At 33.9% G+C, this 17,665-nt stretch overlaps 1 protein-coding gene across 4 annotated transcripts in view; it reads right to left on the bottom strand.

The window, feature by feature from the left end:
* Positions 1-5,508: 5,508 nt before the first annotated feature.
* The window catches only part of LOC110018053 (DExH-box ATP-dependent RNA helicase DExH3), an 83,198-nt gene continuing 71,041 nt past the window's right edge, over positions 5,509-17,665 (bottom strand). Inside the window, exons 16-21 of one of the 4 annotated variants that reach the window (XR_002293325.1) lie at positions 17,257-17,316; positions 17,017-17,169; positions 16,825-16,935; positions 15,518-16,183; positions 9,944-11,523; positions 5,509-5,908 (exon numbers count right to left, since the gene is read on the bottom strand). Coding sequence is in view for 1 of the 4 variants with exons in the window: in XM_020715278.1 (XP_020570937.1) it covers positions 15,719-16,183; positions 16,825-16,935; positions 17,017-17,169; positions 17,257-17,316 (789 nt within the window). In the remaining 3 variants the exon portion in view is untranslated. Of the gene's footprint in view, positions 5,909-8,150; positions 8,170-9,943; positions 11,524-15,355; positions 16,184-16,824; positions 16,936-17,016; positions 17,170-17,256; positions 17,317-17,665 lie in introns of those variants that run through there. The other 3 variants (XR_002293324.1, XR_002293326.1, XM_020715278.1) reach the window with 3 other exon arrangements.

Below are 17,665 nucleotides of genomic sequence, written 5' to 3'. Positions count from 1 at the left end.
AGTTGTGATGATTTAAATCCATGCACTTCATTTACTTCTTGATTTGACCTATTCAGATGTTAAAATTTGTTGTGAGAACATGTAAGAACCGGGCTGATATTGTCTTAGACAACAATTGGAAAGAATCACATGATGTTGTATGAATGAGAATGTAGTTCATATGATTGAGTGCAAATAAATAATAGTGCAAATAAATAGAGAAATAATCTTGAAGGGTATAAAGTTAGAGGACTTTAAAGTGACTGGTTAAAGCCCCCAATTTGGTTTATTTTTTTAGGTTCTGATACAAGATGTTAGCACTCAGGTGAAGGGAATCTAGGGAACTCTAGAGTGAGAGCTAGTATCTTCCCTACCTAGCCAGTCTTCAGAACTATTCAAACTTTAAATTAACCAATGTTCTTTATAGCATCTCTAGTAAGGGTAAGGAATATTATTGCTCATATTTGACACAACACAATTTTCACACTTTCACAACAGAATTCCTATACTTATTACTGACTCATGATAAGGAGAAAAATATTTTCATATCAAGTGCTTTACTTTTACATAAACTTAAGTTATCTTTAGAAGGTTTATTGTTTTGTCAAAATATCAAAAATATCAAAAAGAATTGAATTTTACCTATTGTGAAAATATCTATAGTTTGTGAAAATATTTTACCTATTGTGAAAATATCTATAGTTTAAATAATTGTCATTTTAAAATAGAAGGTTTGTTGATAAATAGTGTATATTGCTTATTTTCCCTTTGGGTTTGATATTCAAATCTTAATCAAAAAGTCTTATATTACTTGATAACGATACATATACTTGCGTAGTATCCCAATATATATATTTTTATCCAGGATCAAGTTTTTGGTTATGTTACAAAGTAAGGAAAAATAAGTGAAAAATATCATCAAAGACATTGTTATACTGTTGCAAATAAGTAGTAACGAGATCATAACCTCGCCTGGATTTAGGCGTAGTCAAGCCCGCACCCCAACATAATTACATCGGGGGCTCTGTTAGGTCAACATGGTCACATCGATTGTAGGAATTTTGAGCTCTTGAAGTAGATTTGCCATGGTTACAGAGGTTTTAGGTGTGGTTACGCCATGGTTTGGGAGAGGCCACACCCAATTTATGCGTGGTCACGCTAGCCCCCACATAAGTTGAGCTTTCAGAATAGTTCTTCAAGAAGTTTTTAGTCTCGTGGGAACTTTGGAGGACTAGGACATGATCCTTGAGCATCTATATAAGTCATAAATGAGTACCCGGAGCTCGAGAAGACTTTCCATATATATGCCATTGGGTAAAAACCATAATGGAATGAAATTTGTCGGTTCATATCCATAAGATTAGGGCATAAACACATATGGAATAATCTTGTTGATGATCTGCATTGTGAGAGCGTCTGTATCGGCGAGATACAACCTCCCATGATGTAGAAACAAACGTCTACCTGGAGGACACCTAAAGTGATGCTAACCTGGTGATGATTGTCTTAGAGCACAACTTTGGCGGTGTAGGCTCAAATTATTACGCCCGAAGGGTTCACTTAACGGTCCTATGGACTCCTTGACTCACAGTATGCGGCGTATGATCCTAATATCGTCCTATATCACTCAGAAAGGATGTTTTGCTTGTGATGCATCAAAAATGGATGTCAGAAGTGTCTTCGAGGATTTGATTCATCTTCGGGCTACCAAGAATAATGATTGAACGACCATCTCATTCGAGAGAGATTTGATTTTTTATAAAAACCGATTTTGATGGGGACTTCGTCTCCTTTTTTTACCATGAGCTGAGGTCAATATTCAATCATTATGTATGTGTGAAACTTTATTATAGTTCAAGACAAATTCAAAACATAGATTTCTCCTTATAAGGGTGATGATCCCTATTTTTTTTATTCTCCCTTTCAGTGCAATGGGTAAGAGCCTGAAAATATGAAGGAAAAGCTAGTTGATGTATGTGATCTACTTGTCGGGGCTAGAAGTTGGTCCTTATTAGTTCTATTTAGTTTTAATTATTGTTTATGTGCCATGCAATGCTTGGGATGTTTTTATTTTTATTCTTTATTTTTAATATGTTTATTTTAAGTTTAATTTTGAAAATTTTATGTGAATTATTAGGCAACATGCAAAAGTTATCCCAATATCACAAAGACATGCAGGCCAAGCACATTGATAGCAAACTTAAAATAATCACGTACTTTTGTTCGTGCAAACTTAGGAAAGTAAACACAATTAAGCAACAAGAATCAACCAAAATAGTTTAGCCAAAATGACTTAAGAAAAACTAAATAATAGTTGGTGTGGTTTAGTACCAATATACACTACATAAGAAAGAAATAAAAGAGTGGGACGACCAAACATCTGCCCCTTATATGGTATGAAATAGACGTAAAATAAATAGACTGACTAGCTAGGCTATTAGAGCCTTCAGATCTTCCTTTTAAGTTCTACAATCTTCATATAATTTCGCTTGGAATAAACCATGTTGAGTGTACATTCAGGCTCAGATTTGTTCATTCTAAATCTTTGTGGTTCTTCTAAATTATTTAGTATCTCATTTTGGGTGATGTTTGAGATTTGTCATTGTTTTTGGTTCAAATTCAAGTTCACTTATGATCCATCCTTCTATTTTATGTTCATTTTTTTTCTTTTGATACTCATCCTTAAACTATGGTTCATCCTCGCTTTGAGTTGAGGTTCATCGTCCCTTTTGGTTGATATTTATCTTTGAGTTGAGTTGAGGTCATCCTCACTTTTGAGTTGGGTTCATCATTTTCATTGTGTCGAGGTTCATCCTCACTTTGAGTTGACATTCATCCTTGAGTTAAGTTGAGCTTGGTCTTTGACTTGACTTGAAGTTCATCCTCACTTTTAAGTAGAGGTTCATCCTTTATTTGAAGTTGAGTTTCATCCTTGCTTTGCGTTAAGTTTCTTCCTTAAGCTTCATCGTCAAGTGGATCCAACGTCAGATTAATCATATACCATAGACAACCAAAGAACTGATAGACTTACCTAGCTCTATTTACAAACTTGATTATAGAAAACTAAATCCTATGTTTACTATAGCCTTTGCTAGAGAAAGGTAAGAACAAAAGAAGTACATCATAAGCACAATAATCACATAATAATAATAATAATAATAATAATAATAATAATAATAATAATAATAATAATAATAATGATAATAATGAACCTAGCACCACAATTTCGAGTCTCTTTTCTTACTAGATAGTGCTTAAGGACATTATTTTAGAACTTCCAAAAAAAAAACATAGTAGTTTATATAATTTTTTTGGTGATCACCCCACTAAGCATAGCCTCCTATAGAAAATAAGTATTAGAACTACTAAGATAGTCACTCTAATATCCCATCTAAAACACAAGCCGACCCAAACATTCAGTCTAGAGTCGATGATCTAATAAAAGAATCTAATATATGTGTGGCCTATGCGGTGAGCTGACAAGCTAGGCTTTGTATTTCAAATTTTGATTTGATTTAAAAGTTCAAATTTTACAAAGGGGTGATCTCACATAAGTATTTAATTTCATACGACGATTCATTAAAATTTGATATATTCATATTAATTATTGGTTTTAATAATTAAATAGTTTCTTAAATACATATATTTGTTTAAGAATCAAATATCTGAATTTAAAGAATATTTGCCTTATAAAAAGATCAAAATCGTCTAACAATTTGATTTAAAATCTCGTAAGATAATATAAATTAAAATTTTTTTTCTATATTTAATAGTTATTAAATCTTCTATGTTGTTGTTGTTGTTGTTGTATATTTAATAATTTTAAAGAGTTTATTTATTACTAAAAAATTGATTAATTTTATATTTTTCAAATCGTATGAATATTTTAATTTAAATGTGTTCAAAACTTTTTGAAATTAATTTGAGAGATCATGATGGATTTAAGATATATTTGATATGAATTTTTATTAATTTTGAATCATCCTTTTTATTTTTATTTTTTTTTATTTTAATAAACCCCTAAGCTTAAAAAAAAAGTACAATAATATTTGGAATAACATCTTAAATATACATTAAAAAAGTCAAAAATTTTACTTCAAATGAATTTAATATAATTTATTGAATTTATTGAATCATTTAATTATTTAAATTTTATTTTTAATTAAAATGATTTGAAGTTATTTTCAATATTCTACTTCTATTTAGAGATTGATTTTGGAGTTTAATGAATTTGTAAAAGATTTTTAAAATTATGTTAATTTATTTAAATTATTAGGTTATATTACTATATTTATTTAAGTTATTTAACTACGGGCCATTCACTTTCTACCCTAAATCACTACTATTGGTTATTTGAGGCTCCCAAACATGTTTGATGGTGACTTGAGTAATTTCTATTTTATTATTTATTTTTATGTATCTAATTTTGTTTTTTTAATCATTGTTTTATTTTAATTAAATTTCAAGAGATAAATCAAAAAAAGACTTCACATATTGCATATTTAGCTTTGTGAAAATTGATTATGATGGAGTAGTCATTCTATGATTTTTTTTTTTATTTAGTTCTTTATTTACTGTCTAAAATAATTTATTTAATATTATCTTTAATTAATTAAAATACTTTTATTTCACTATAACTTTTAATACTATCTTTAAAATATTCCACTTAATTTTTTGAGTTCACAATTAAGGGTCCGTTTGGGGCAATTTATTTGGTAAGATGACATTTTAAAAACATACATGGACTGTTTGAATAAACTACATTTTGACAGCTTATGCGTCTTGAAAAGCTAAAATCAGTATTTTCACACAGCATCTATGTGCGGTGACAACTTTCTGGAAGTGGTCTGACTTTTCCAAAATAAAAATAAAAATTTGTAATAACCACCGCATTTAGATTATCAACAAATTATTCAATAAGCTCTAGCTGCCCCCAAATAGACCCTAAATAATAATAATAAATTAAAATAATAATAATAAAAAAAAAATTAGTGCTTGATTCGGACACCCGACATCCCAACACAAGCCACGCCTTGTAGGCTCCTCCACCACGGGTCAACTTAACCGTCGTTCATAATTAAGTAAACTCAACTTAAGGCTTATAATGCTGAAGATTCATTAGATAACTAAATTCCAAATTTATATTAGCACTATATATTACTTGACGTTTCATAAAATAATGTTTTTATTAAAGTGTAAATATGATTATTTTATGAGAACTTCGACAAAATTTGTAATATTTTAATTAAATATTGATTTCAAACTAGTTCCAATTAGGGTTTAAGATGCAAAAATAATATTTTATAGTCCAATCAACCAAATCAACCACCCTTGATGAGTTCACACCTTACAACTCTTATGTATTTACTTAGACAACACCTAATGTTTGATATTTACATTTAAACACTTCGGCATCATAAAAATTAGTAAGAGTGATATTTTTTCGGTGACGTTAAAGATTCGTGTACACATGTAAATATAAAATTTAAAGCAATAGATATATAAATATGTAACAATAGTTTGGTATGTATGTAAATATCTAAAACTACAGATATTCAAAAGCTGCACCTTACTAACAATCCGAACCCAACCCGATCTAATCAAAGCTTAAGATGAACTCAAGTCGAGCAAATCAGATCAAAAGCAAGACAAATCCAACTCATGAACTCCAATCTGATCTAAATTCAAGCCAGAATTCAATCCAAATCAGCTCAATTTGAACTTTTTCACAATCTCTGAATCAAATCCAGAGCCAAAATAATGCATGGTGTTGATCAAACAAAGCCATTTAAGAAGCAGCAGTGGGAGGTGAGAGCAGAAGGGAAACAAACAGTGAGCTAAGAAAGGCCAAACTGAATACCTCTGAACAATGCGATGATGGCCACCAAACAAATAGACCATCCAACAGACCAAGCTGGTGGGGTGGTACCTGAGACAAAGCACAGCTGTTAAATGAGCTACTTTTTCATTTATCACCTTCGAAAAAGGCAAAAATGTCACGTGGGGGCTGAGTTTTTCACTGGAGACCACAGAAGCTTAATAATGGAGTTAAGTCTTTAGCTGTACTGTAGAAAAAAAGAGAGGAGAGTTCCGAGTGCTTCTGGGAAATAATGAGCTTTTATGGTCCACAGAGACCAGCTGGAGAAGAAAGTGAGTGATTATTGATGGGGGTGGGGGTGCCTGGCTGGGATTTTACACGTGCGGCAGGGTTCAATAGTTTTTTTTTTTTTTCCTTTTTAAATTCCATTCAATTTCTATGTATTTACACATTTAGCACTTAAATATATATAAATATATCTCTCTCTCATCAAACATGACAATATGTATTTCACTTGGTAGAAGTTAATGATATATTCTGTGTGATATAAAAGATTTGAGTGGTGCAAGAAAAAAAAATAAAGTTTGTGTTAGATTTGTAAATATATAAGATTGGGTGATATGTATGTAAATGCCCTTTTAATAATATTATTATTATTACTATTATTATTATTACATTTTTTATCTAATAATATATAGGGCTGCAAACAAACCAAGTCAAGCCGTTGAGTTCAAATTTAAGCTTGTTTATGAAATTCAAGCCGAGCTCGAGCTCAAATAGAGTATTTGTGTTTTATTAACGTCTGGTTTGTTTGTCATTCTAAATGTTTCAACCTGGTTCATGTTTGTGTCATATGATGATAATCAAGTCATTATCGAAAAAATTAACGAGTTATCTTGTTAGACTATTTTATTGCTAACTATAAGTTTTAGATAAGAGAATTAATATTCCTCTTCAATTTCATAGAAAAAGATTACAAGTATAAACAAAAGGAGGATGGCTCCCAAATTAAAAAAACAACAATAACAATCACAACTCCCCATAATAAGAAGGAAATAAGAATCATGACATACTAATAATAGAAGACGCAAAATATAGTAAATACTAATAATAAAATACACTAAAAATCCAACACCCCTCTCAAGTTGGAGAATAGATATCTATCATGCCCAATTTGCTTATAATAAGCTCAATATTAAGTCTGAACAATCCTTTGATGAAGATGTCCGCTATTTGTAGACCAATAGATAAATGGAATGCAAATAGCTCCACAATCAATCTTCTCTTTTAAGAAGGGTCTATCAATCTCCACATGCTTTGTACAATCATGTTGCAGAGGATTCTTGCAATGCTTATGACTGCTTTATTGTCACAGTATAACTTCATTGGCATGTTTATCAGGATCTGCAACTCTTCAAGAATTCTTTTTAGCCACAACATTTCACAAACTCCATTAGTTTTTAGCCCTATATTATGGATCAGCACTACTCCTTGCAACCACATTCGATTTCTTACTTCGCCATGTAACCAGGTTTCCCCACACATGTGCAACATCCAGAAGTTGATCACTTGTCAACAACTGAGTTTGGCCAATTTGCGTCAATGTACATCTTTATGTTCTTTTGTGTAGTCTTCTGAAAGAGTAAGCCTTTACCTTGTATGTTTTTTAAATATCTGAGAATTCTGTTGACTACTTAAAAGGTGTTTCTCATAGGGAGAATGCATAAATTGACTTGCAAAACTCATAACAAAGGTAATATTTGGTTGTGTATGTAATAAGTATATCAACTTCCCCACCAATTTTTGATACCTAAATGTATTCATTGGGTCAACTACCTTTCTCTCTCCATGTTTCTGATTTGGATCAATAAGAGTGTTTGTAGTTTTACACCTACCCATCCTAATTTCCTTAGAAGATCAACAACATTTTCACTTGGAGAACAATTCTTTCTTCGAACGAGAAATCTCCATGCCAAAAAAATACCTCAGAGAGCCTAAGTTCATGGCCTCAAAAATATATGATAGGGAATTCTTCAAAAAGTTCATCTTATATACATCATTTCTTGTGAGAATAACATCTATATGCACAATCAATATGACTATTTTCCCTTCATTTGAATTTCTTAATAACATTATATGATCTCCTTGTCACCCTTGAGAATAACCCATACATTTAAAAAATAGTGAAAATTTTACAAACCATGCTCTCGATAACTGCTTCAAGTTGTATAAGAATCGTTTTAGTTTATACACATTTGTGTCAAACTTCTCACTAAATCTCGAAGATGCATCTTTATACATTTCTTTCTCCAAGTCCCCACTGCGAAAAACATTATTTATATCCAACTGTTGCAGGGGTCGGTCAAGATTAGCTGCAAGTAATAAAAGAACCCTTTCAGTGTTGAGATTTACAATTAGAGCAAATGTCTATAAATAATCAATGTCATAGGTCCAAATAAAGCCCTTGGCGATCAATCGAGTCTTGTACCATTCAAGAGAACCATCAAAATTATACTTGATTATCAGAATTATACCAATCGATGGTTCCCTCTAGGTAGAAATTTTCACGTGTCATTTTTTTCAAGATCTTTTCTCTCTTCGAAAACAGTTGCCTTCCACTTCGGGCCTTTCAGTGCATCCTACACATTACTAGGGATTTTCATACATGATAATAATTATTTAAAAGCACAAAAAATGTGTGAGAGATTTTCATATGAAACATAGTGGTAAATGAATGTTAGCGAGAGACATTTCCCAAAGGCAAAGACTAGACATATTAGACTTAGTATTCGAATTGAGCTCAAATTCAAAACTAGAAGACATATAACTTGAACATGAAGTGGTTTGAATATGGGGCAAATGATTAGTAAGGGCATTAACTGGCGGGTTCATGAATTCTAGGGAGAACGAAGGAATTATAAATTCTTTCTTTTGAGTTGTACTCAATCGCGAATAGACAAAATCAAATTGTACAACTGTTGTAGTTCTTTTTTGTGTCTTCTCTGTTATGATTTTCATGAGATGACTTTATGGGAATTTCAATATCTAAAAGATTAGATGCACTTCTCCTGAAATGATTTTGCTTGGTTTTTCAATTTGAACACTCAATATTGGGGATATCTATTTTGGGAGACTTTGGTTTGACAAAAATCCTAAAACTTAGCAGACAAATCTTTCTTTTGTTCTCTCCCTTGGTGATGGGTGAAAAAAGGGTTGAAGTACAAAAAAGATGATGTCCATGATGACAAACATTTTTCTAGCAATGGAATTAAAACATTTATACTCCTTTTTGTTAGAGCATAACCAACAAACACATTTTTTTTAGCTCAGGGTTCAGGTTTTCTTTAATGATAAATGTGAACGAAAACAATACACCCAAATATCTTTAGAGAAAGAAGACAAAATCATATTCTTTGAAAAAAAAAATAATAAAAATCAAAATGTATTTTAAGTTTAAAACCTTATTAGGTGTTCTATTTATGAGAAATATAACAGTAAGAACGGCTCACCCCAAAGATTCTTAGGCACCTGATTGGTAAAAAACAATGCTCGAGCTACCTCCAATAAGTACTTGTTTTTTCTTTTCGCCTTGCAATTTTGTTATAGAGTGTCGACACATGAGCTTTAATGAATTATTCCATTTTTTAGAAAAAATTAATACAAAATGTTTTTGAAATACTCACAGTCATTATCACTTCATAATATTTAAATGATTTTTTTTTTTTTACATTTGGTATGAACAATGGTGTAAAAGTTTTATAATAAAATTTCCACTTTAATTTTTTTTCATTATATAAACTCAACTTAATCGAATATGATCATCGCTGAAAGTAACAATCTTATCCAAGAATGTGTAATGGTTTTACAAGGACCCTAAATATCGCTATGTATTAAAGTAAATAGTATAGTAGGCTTGTATATTTATGAAAAAAATTGATGCGCAATGATGTTTAGCAAACTAACACACTTCATGCTGGAAAAGTCAAATTTTTATTCTGAAATAATTTGGGGAACAATTATTTTAGCTATTGAAAAACTAGGATGAATTAATCTATGATAACATAACATAATTTCATTGCCTTTAGAAATAAAAATAGAATTTAAAATTTTGGAATTTACCTAACAAAGCAGTGGCTAAAGAGTTACCTTTCTGCACTAAGAAGCACGATGGAGCCAGAGACAATTTTGGAGATTAAAACAGTTTGTACAAGGGCTCTAATTGTTCCTTGGCGCAAGGAACTACATTCAAGGGGGCTCCTGAGTTTCTTCAGTAGTTGCTTGATAAGCTCAACTTTCTCGTTTAGATTTTGATTTCCAATTTGCAGGTTTAACATCAAGCTTTTAATATCTCTTTCGTGTGTAATGATTTTTTGCAATGCTTGCATCATGTTTTCTTACACCCTTCTTTGTCAATATCTACCCCCTTTGACATAAAAGCTGAGTTTTCCTATTCAGTGTTACAAGAAGATTCAATGTTGCACAACATAATTTTTTTTCTTGACCCTTCCCATCTAATTTCATAAAATACTTCTCGAATAGAGGGTTGGGGTTTTCTACCAAGTATGTCTCCTTGAACCTCGTCAAAATTCCAATTAAAGTTGGCTAAGAATATGTAGACTCCGTTATTTTCCTCTCCCTGTGGCGAACATAATCATTTAAATTCTTCCAAATATCATCACAACCTTGATCAAATTTCTGTCATAATGCTACCAACTCGTTGTAATATGTAGTAACATCACGGTCATTTTGTTTGATTTCAAAAGTTGAGTTTTCAACTCATAAATTTGGCAAGAATTCTCCTAGCTTGAATAGATATCTTGAACAACCCCAAATATCTCAAGCAGTTGGAAGGAATAAATGTTGCTCTCCTATCATAAGTTCCAATGAGTTGATGAGCCATATCTTAACCAGAGAATTTTTTGGACTGTCATCGTTTTAGTTTGGATCGCCAGCAATAGGCTTTGAAGTTTCTTCGATCAATTTTCTCTCTTTTGCCTATCGCCAATTTTATGGATTGAGCCCACTTGAGATAGTTGTAAGTTTAATAACCGTGAGTTAAGTTGCTAGATTTTGTGAGTAGTGCTCAAGATGCAGTCATGAAAGGGGCAGTAGGGTGAGACGAAGTGGTTACAGAATTACTGGAGCCAGTAGAAGTGCTGAATTTCTTGGACTTCAGTCGTCATCATTGACTTATACAATGTCATGCGAGAACATGTTGTAAGTTCATATAGCTATGAAGAAACAACAACATCTACGGAGAAGTTGTACGACCAGCTAGTGTTAGCTTCCTCTTCCACTATTGAGTTCTGTCGAGGAGAATACAACCTCTTCGAATATGAAGTACGTAACAATGACTTCAAAGGGATAAGACAGTGTCTTTGAACGAGTCACACAATCAGCTGCTTCGATTGCGAGTTTCGTAGTGATGGAGAAATTAGATGATCCTTCGAATGATGCTTCCATGCACAAATGGCTTCAAAAGGAAAAGACACATCGTCACGTGGGAACAACGGCTTCGTGAGGAAGAAATGAAGGAACAACACGACTTCAAAGGAGAAGCATCGTCACGTGGGAAGGTGCAAGCAGCTTCGCACAGAATAGATACAGGAACAATAACTTTGCGCTCAATCAATCAATGAAGGTTCAATCTTCGCCTAGAGCACTTTCGGTCATCATTTAAAAGCTTTGATACGTTGTAAGTTTTGGAGAAGAAAAAATTATAATTCCTGAACAATTTATAGAAAATGATTACAAGTTTAAATAGAGAAAGAATCTCATAATATGAAACAATAAAATCAGTCATAACTACTCATGATAAAACAAAGAAATAAGAATTGTAACATACTAATAATAGAAGATACTAAAAAAAGTAAATACTAATAAGAGATACTTAAAATGCAACACTAACTAAAAGAACTTTATAAAGCAAATTAAAATTAGTGCTATCAAACTATTTTTTCAAATGAATCTTATCGAACTAACAAATCAATAGTATGATTGAACTAATTATTTTCTAATCAAACAAGTTTTATTGATCTTCTAAAAGAGTTGTTGAAATTACAAAATAAAAGAGCTTTTAAATAAATGAGTTACTATTACTATATGAATAATTAGAGTAAGCATACAAAACATGTAAAATAAACGAAGAACTAAACAAACAAAGCTTTATTATATTTAAAGTATTATTAATTAAAATTTTAATTTAATTTAATATATATGAGTTTTATATCAAACCTTAATTAAGTTTATTAACAAGATATAAATTAAGTTTTAACCAATATTATTCACAAACACTAAATCGAGCTTTAATTAAGCTTATTAGTGAGCTTGTTCATAAACTTTCAATGAATCTGATCATCGAGCTTCTTAACGAGTTTGTTCACGATTTTAAATGATGATGTGTGGATCCGCCTTAAGAAAGAGCGATTTCCCGTAGAAGCACATGGAAAACTCAAACCCCGAGCCGACGGACCTTTCCTCATAACTAAGAAGCTCAATGACAATACCTACAAAATTGACATACCACGCGACTCCAAAATTTTGGCTACATTCAAACTCACGTATCTCACGCCTCAAGCTGAAACATGGTCGAAAATCATATTCAACTTGGATTAAAAAATATCAAACAATGTGCAAGGAAGATCCTCTGAGATAGAACTTAAAGTCTTCATCTCATACTGTGATTGTCTTTGACTGCAATTCTTGCAGTGTCTGAAGGCAGACAAAAGGCTCATATAAGTAATGTTGTAAAGAAGACTGCAAGGAAGTAAACAATTGTGATTGTCTTTGACTGCAATTTCTACAGTGTTTGTAGGAAGGTGAAAGACTCTTACAATTAATGTTGCAGGGGAGTTTGCAGAGAAGTAGACAACCTGCAGAAAAAACTGACTTCTAGTTGACTACAGTTGTCATTGAATACAAAAAAAAAAAGATAAAAAAAAGATAAAAGGTACAGGATAATAAAGCCTACGGAAAAAAATAGATAAAAGCTCCAAAGGAGGGTCTACTGCAAGAAAAGGTCTACAGTGAGGACCTGTAATAGAATATTGTCCTTTGCACAGCATGTTGCTGACATATAAGATTTCAGACAGCAGAGAAAAAGGGTTGCAGCTTGCAGGGAGAGAATTGGTTGTCATTGTTGTTGCTGGACAAGAGAGTTCCAAAGAAGAAGGCTGCAGGGAGAGTTTTGGTGGCAAAGAAAGTATAGAGAAGGACCTGCATGGAGATTTCTGACAACAGTGAAGAAACAGATGCAGAAGGGAACATAGGTTGGCTGCAGAAATTCTATTTAAGGATACATTCAGTCTCACCTCTGTAATAGCCTTTTTCGAGTCATTTTGCAAGGAAACTAACATTGAATTCCTCTATAACAAGCTTCCCTTTGTTTCCATAATCCAAGCATGTGAAATGACAAAAGACTCCACAGAGGCGGCTGCAACCGCAACTTTCTGCAGGAACTAATAATAATTGAAACCTGCAGAAGGAAAAAACAACAAAAATAGCTCCTCCCTTTGTCCACCTTCACTGCGAAGACATGTCTGAGAAAATAACTTCTTCTCTTCGATTGGGAGTGCATTGGAGAGAGAAAGTCGCACTCTCCGAACATCGCTGGCAGCTCTCCGATTGGGACTTCCACAAGAGAGAGAAAGAGCAAATCACACTCACGAAATTCTGTTGATAGAGAAAGTTACAAAAGAAAGGGCCGCTGAAAACGTAGCTCCCCCCGACGCCTGTGCACAAAAGGAAACATTATATCAGAAAAAAGGGCCAGTACAGATCAGGTTGCAGGACCGACACTAGATTTTTGTGGAAGAACAGTAGGAAACGCAGGAAACAACACAGGATTTCAAGGAAAATGCTGTGTTGTTTCCTGTGACAGGGAAGAAAAACAGAAAAGAACTGTTTTATTTCCTACTGGAAATTTCTCCGGTTAAAAACAGGCGGGAAGATCATGAGGGGAGAAAAAGCGAGAAAGTCCTGCGGTTAGGAGGGACAACAGAGAAGTCATTTGTACACAACTCATCAAAGAAGGGTTGTAGGCAAGAGGGAGAGCCGACCGACAGAGGATTGATAAAAATCTTGCTGGGAGAGGCTGCCGGTGAGAGGGCGGCAGTAATACACGAGTGGTTTCCCGCGCGATATACCCTTGATGAAGATCTCAAGGACATCAGCACTCTAGATACGCTCCAGTCTCACGACATTAAGGTCTGAGGTTGAAATCCAAGGATGGACATTTCAGCGGAAATAAGTCGAAGGATCAACAGTAGCAACCTTTAGAAAAACGGTAAGGAAGAGGGGAACCGACGGTAGTTAAGGTGAAAAACGGCGACAGCTAGGGGAACCGACGGTGGTTAAGGTGAAAAACAGCGACAGCTATGGGAACTGACAGCTATAGATCTACACGGAAGATATGCAATAACTCTTTATGGGAAAAAAATTTGTTAGAAAGCAAACAACATAACATTCTCCACGGAACAGACCTATACAGAAGGAAAAACAGCAAGAAGAAAAACTGCTGTGAAACTGCCGCTTGCTTTTTGGAGGCTGGCGGAGTAGAAGCTCCAAGTTCAAGAAGGGCCAGCCGACAGGCCAAGCCTGCAGGGAGAGGAGAAGGAAAAATCATTGTTTCAAATACCAAAACGAGTGCCCCTTCCTTCCAATACGAAAGATGGCAAGGAGTCCGACCGCTTGCTTTTTGGAAACTGGCAGAGTCGAAGCTCCCGGCTCGGGAAGGGCCAGCCGACAGGCCAGGCCTGTAGGGAGACGGGAAGAAAAAATCATTGTTTCAAATACCAAAACGAGTGTCCCTCCCATCCAGCACTGAGGATGACAAAGAGTCTGGTGGTTCTAGAAGGAGGACCGGTGGCTATGATACAAAATTTGGCTTCGATATTATGTTGAAATACATAATAATGCAGAATATTTTTATTGATATGAAAAGAGGGCATAAATAACCATTACATGAATCCTAGATTAGGAAAACAATAAAAAAGAAATAACAAGTAAAGATAACTCCTAATATCTTCAATTACTCAATTCATATTAATTGTTTTGGAGATGAAGGAAACAACATAAAATAGGAAAGCCTAAAATGAAAAAGAAAATAAATCAAATCAAAGGCAATAAACTATTCCTCATTATTTCTCACAGAAATAAATTATTTCCTAATATAATTTCCCTCTCTCTCTCTCTCTCTCTCTCTCACACACACACACACACACACACACAGCATTCCCCGACTATTTCGTTGGCATCTGCTATGTCAGTTTCAAGTCCCCTGGGGTAAAAAGTTCTATCCCACTGGTGTATGGATCAGTCGAGTGGTTAGACACATGAGATTGGCTAGGGGCTCCGATCATAGCCCCTCGTCTTTATATATATATATATATATATATATATCATGGATCTCATCTTTAGTAGCATATTTTGAGCAAAAATATTTAAGGAATAATGCCAAGATTCAGCAGCAAATATCCTTACTACTCATAACACTGCAGAGGAAATAATGGCATCATTTTTCATCTAAAACTTCTTTCAACTCAATCATGTGATCCATGTCAAATAAATAGCGACAAAAAAATATAAAAAACTTAAATGGTGAAGTTAGATGCTATATTATACAAAACTTACCAATTTAAATATTTCTATAAATATAATTTACTTATATAGGTTAGTATTCAACGAATAGACACTGAACCAGAAGAATACAGTAAGGCTCACCTGACAACATGATCTGACTTTATAATATATAGCTGATCATCATGAGACCGGGACAGGAAAAATCATGACAGCCTTCCACAAAGTCTATGAGGGCTTCAATCTCCATTAAGTGCAGTGGAGGTGGACCAGATTGCATCACCGGACAATGCTTTCACAGGCAACAATGGCATGAGAAGGCAGTTACATATTCCGGTTCCAGATTCATGTTCTCCTATGATGCTGCTTCTTGCTCTTCTTAAGGGCCATGGACATTTGATCAAAGTCCCGAAAGTCTGATGAGGCTCCACCTATCAGCCAATCCAATGCCTCAGAAGCAGCATTTTTCTCCGCTAGTTTTTTGTTTCCACAGGGCTGGCTGATGAATTGCATCCCATTGAACTCAACCGTTGCTCTAAACTGATTGCCCTTCAACTGCTTCATTTTGTAGGTTGGGTTGTCATGCCCAGCTCTTGTAAGCAACGTCTGAAGTTGGCTCTTGGGATTATCGCCACCGCCACCGCCACCACCTTCTCCCAAACTTGTTGCAAGTAGATTTTTCATTTTTTTGGGCTTAAGCTCCTGACGACCAAATACAAACTGCCCACTGCATGGATCATCGGTAACGAGCAAGCGAGTTGCATGCAGCAGCTCCTCCCTGGATTCTATATCCATTCTAGGGTTTTGAAGCTGCAAATAATAGAAAAATTCAGTAGAATTCCTTGATAATTAGCACAATCAAGCAAGCTTCTGTTGCTTGGAGCAGAGTTTTCCCTGTTATGAATGGTTCAATCAGCACAATAGCATACAAGATCGTAGCAATTTCACTAACCGAACAGCTTGAACTGGGGTTCTTGAGTTTCAAGTACTTGTATCGATAATATATTTAAATTGAGCATTCAAAAAATACAAGTAAGAAAGTGGAACATAATCAAAGTCCACCACGGCAGCTATAAGCTTTTATAACACAATAACAGAGCATTTCATTTATCAAATGTCAGACAACAGAAGTCCGCCTAATTGGTAGGTAAATATATATAGTTCAGTGTTCTAAATTTAAGATGTCATAACAGACAGGAAAGTTGAAACAGACAATTGCTAACGAAATTTCGAAACTACAAATTTTTCATGAGAAAAGCCTCTTTATTTAACAAGGATATCAAGCCTTATTTTCACTTCAGCCCTGACGTCATGAAATACTAGATCACTTTAGCATATGACTAGTTTCCTTAGATGTGTACATGTGAAAGAGCTCTTCATTAAGAGATCAATTCGGCACATAAAACAAGGAAATAAAAATTAAAAATTCAAAAAAGATAAAAAATTCTTACCTTGTTCAGAATCAGCTCCTCCAGCTCTTTCTTAAGAGTTACAAAGGTATATGCCAAATCTGGCTTCATGAAGAATTCAAGGTAGCCACCTAACATTTTTAAATGTCCATCCTGCCAAAGAAGTAAATATAAAAGCATTTGAAAATATGCCCATAAAGCCATTTGATAAATCACAGAGGAAAGTAAACATACAAGTCCACCCCTGCAAATATTCCCTCCAAATAGCAGTAATACCGAGTCAGAAATTGCGGTTGAATCCCTAAGGAAGACAGAGTTCACCTTCACTTTCTCGTTAAAAACTAACCACGGATAAGGAATTTTAGCTTCCTTTCCATTAACAGAGCTCTACAAAAATTCACTAAACCAGTCAAATAATAATAATAATATGAACTACTAGCTAACAATAGTAAATAAAACTAAGGATAAACTTACAGAATAAAGCATGACTTGTCCATCCTCCATAGTTTTCAAAGCTATGGATCTCTCCTTGTTCTGCATTAGTGTTTGTGGATTTAGTTCATTCTCAACATAAGTGATTTATTGTCAATAAATTGGTTATCACTAATCAAGCACAGAGTACACCACTGTGAAAAGCAATCCACAGTCCTTCGCCATGTAAACAGAGTAAACCGTATGTATTTTTCATGTCATAGTTAAGTTTCATGTCTATGAAAATAGATGAAAGCGTGTCTAAGCTCCCCATAAATAGTGTCTACAGAAGGAGTGGAAGAACATGTAGCAACGACCATTGTAAAGTTTGTTAAACAGAAACAGAATATGCAGTTCTAATGACGTGTGGGGGATTGATGGCAATACTAGTGGGAGGGTGGGGGGGGGGGGG

The sequence above is a fragment of the Phalaenopsis equestris genome, unplaced genomic scaffold, assembly GCF_001263595.1.
Source record: "Phalaenopsis equestris unplaced genomic scaffold, ASM126359v1 Scaffold000002, whole genome shotgun sequence".
Classification (NCBI taxonomy): domain Eukaryota; kingdom Viridiplantae; phylum Streptophyta; class Magnoliopsida; order Asparagales; family Orchidaceae; genus Phalaenopsis; species Phalaenopsis equestris.
The sequence above is the reverse complement of the archived record's forward strand: the minus strand, read 5'-3'. Positions and strand labels throughout refer to the sequence as shown.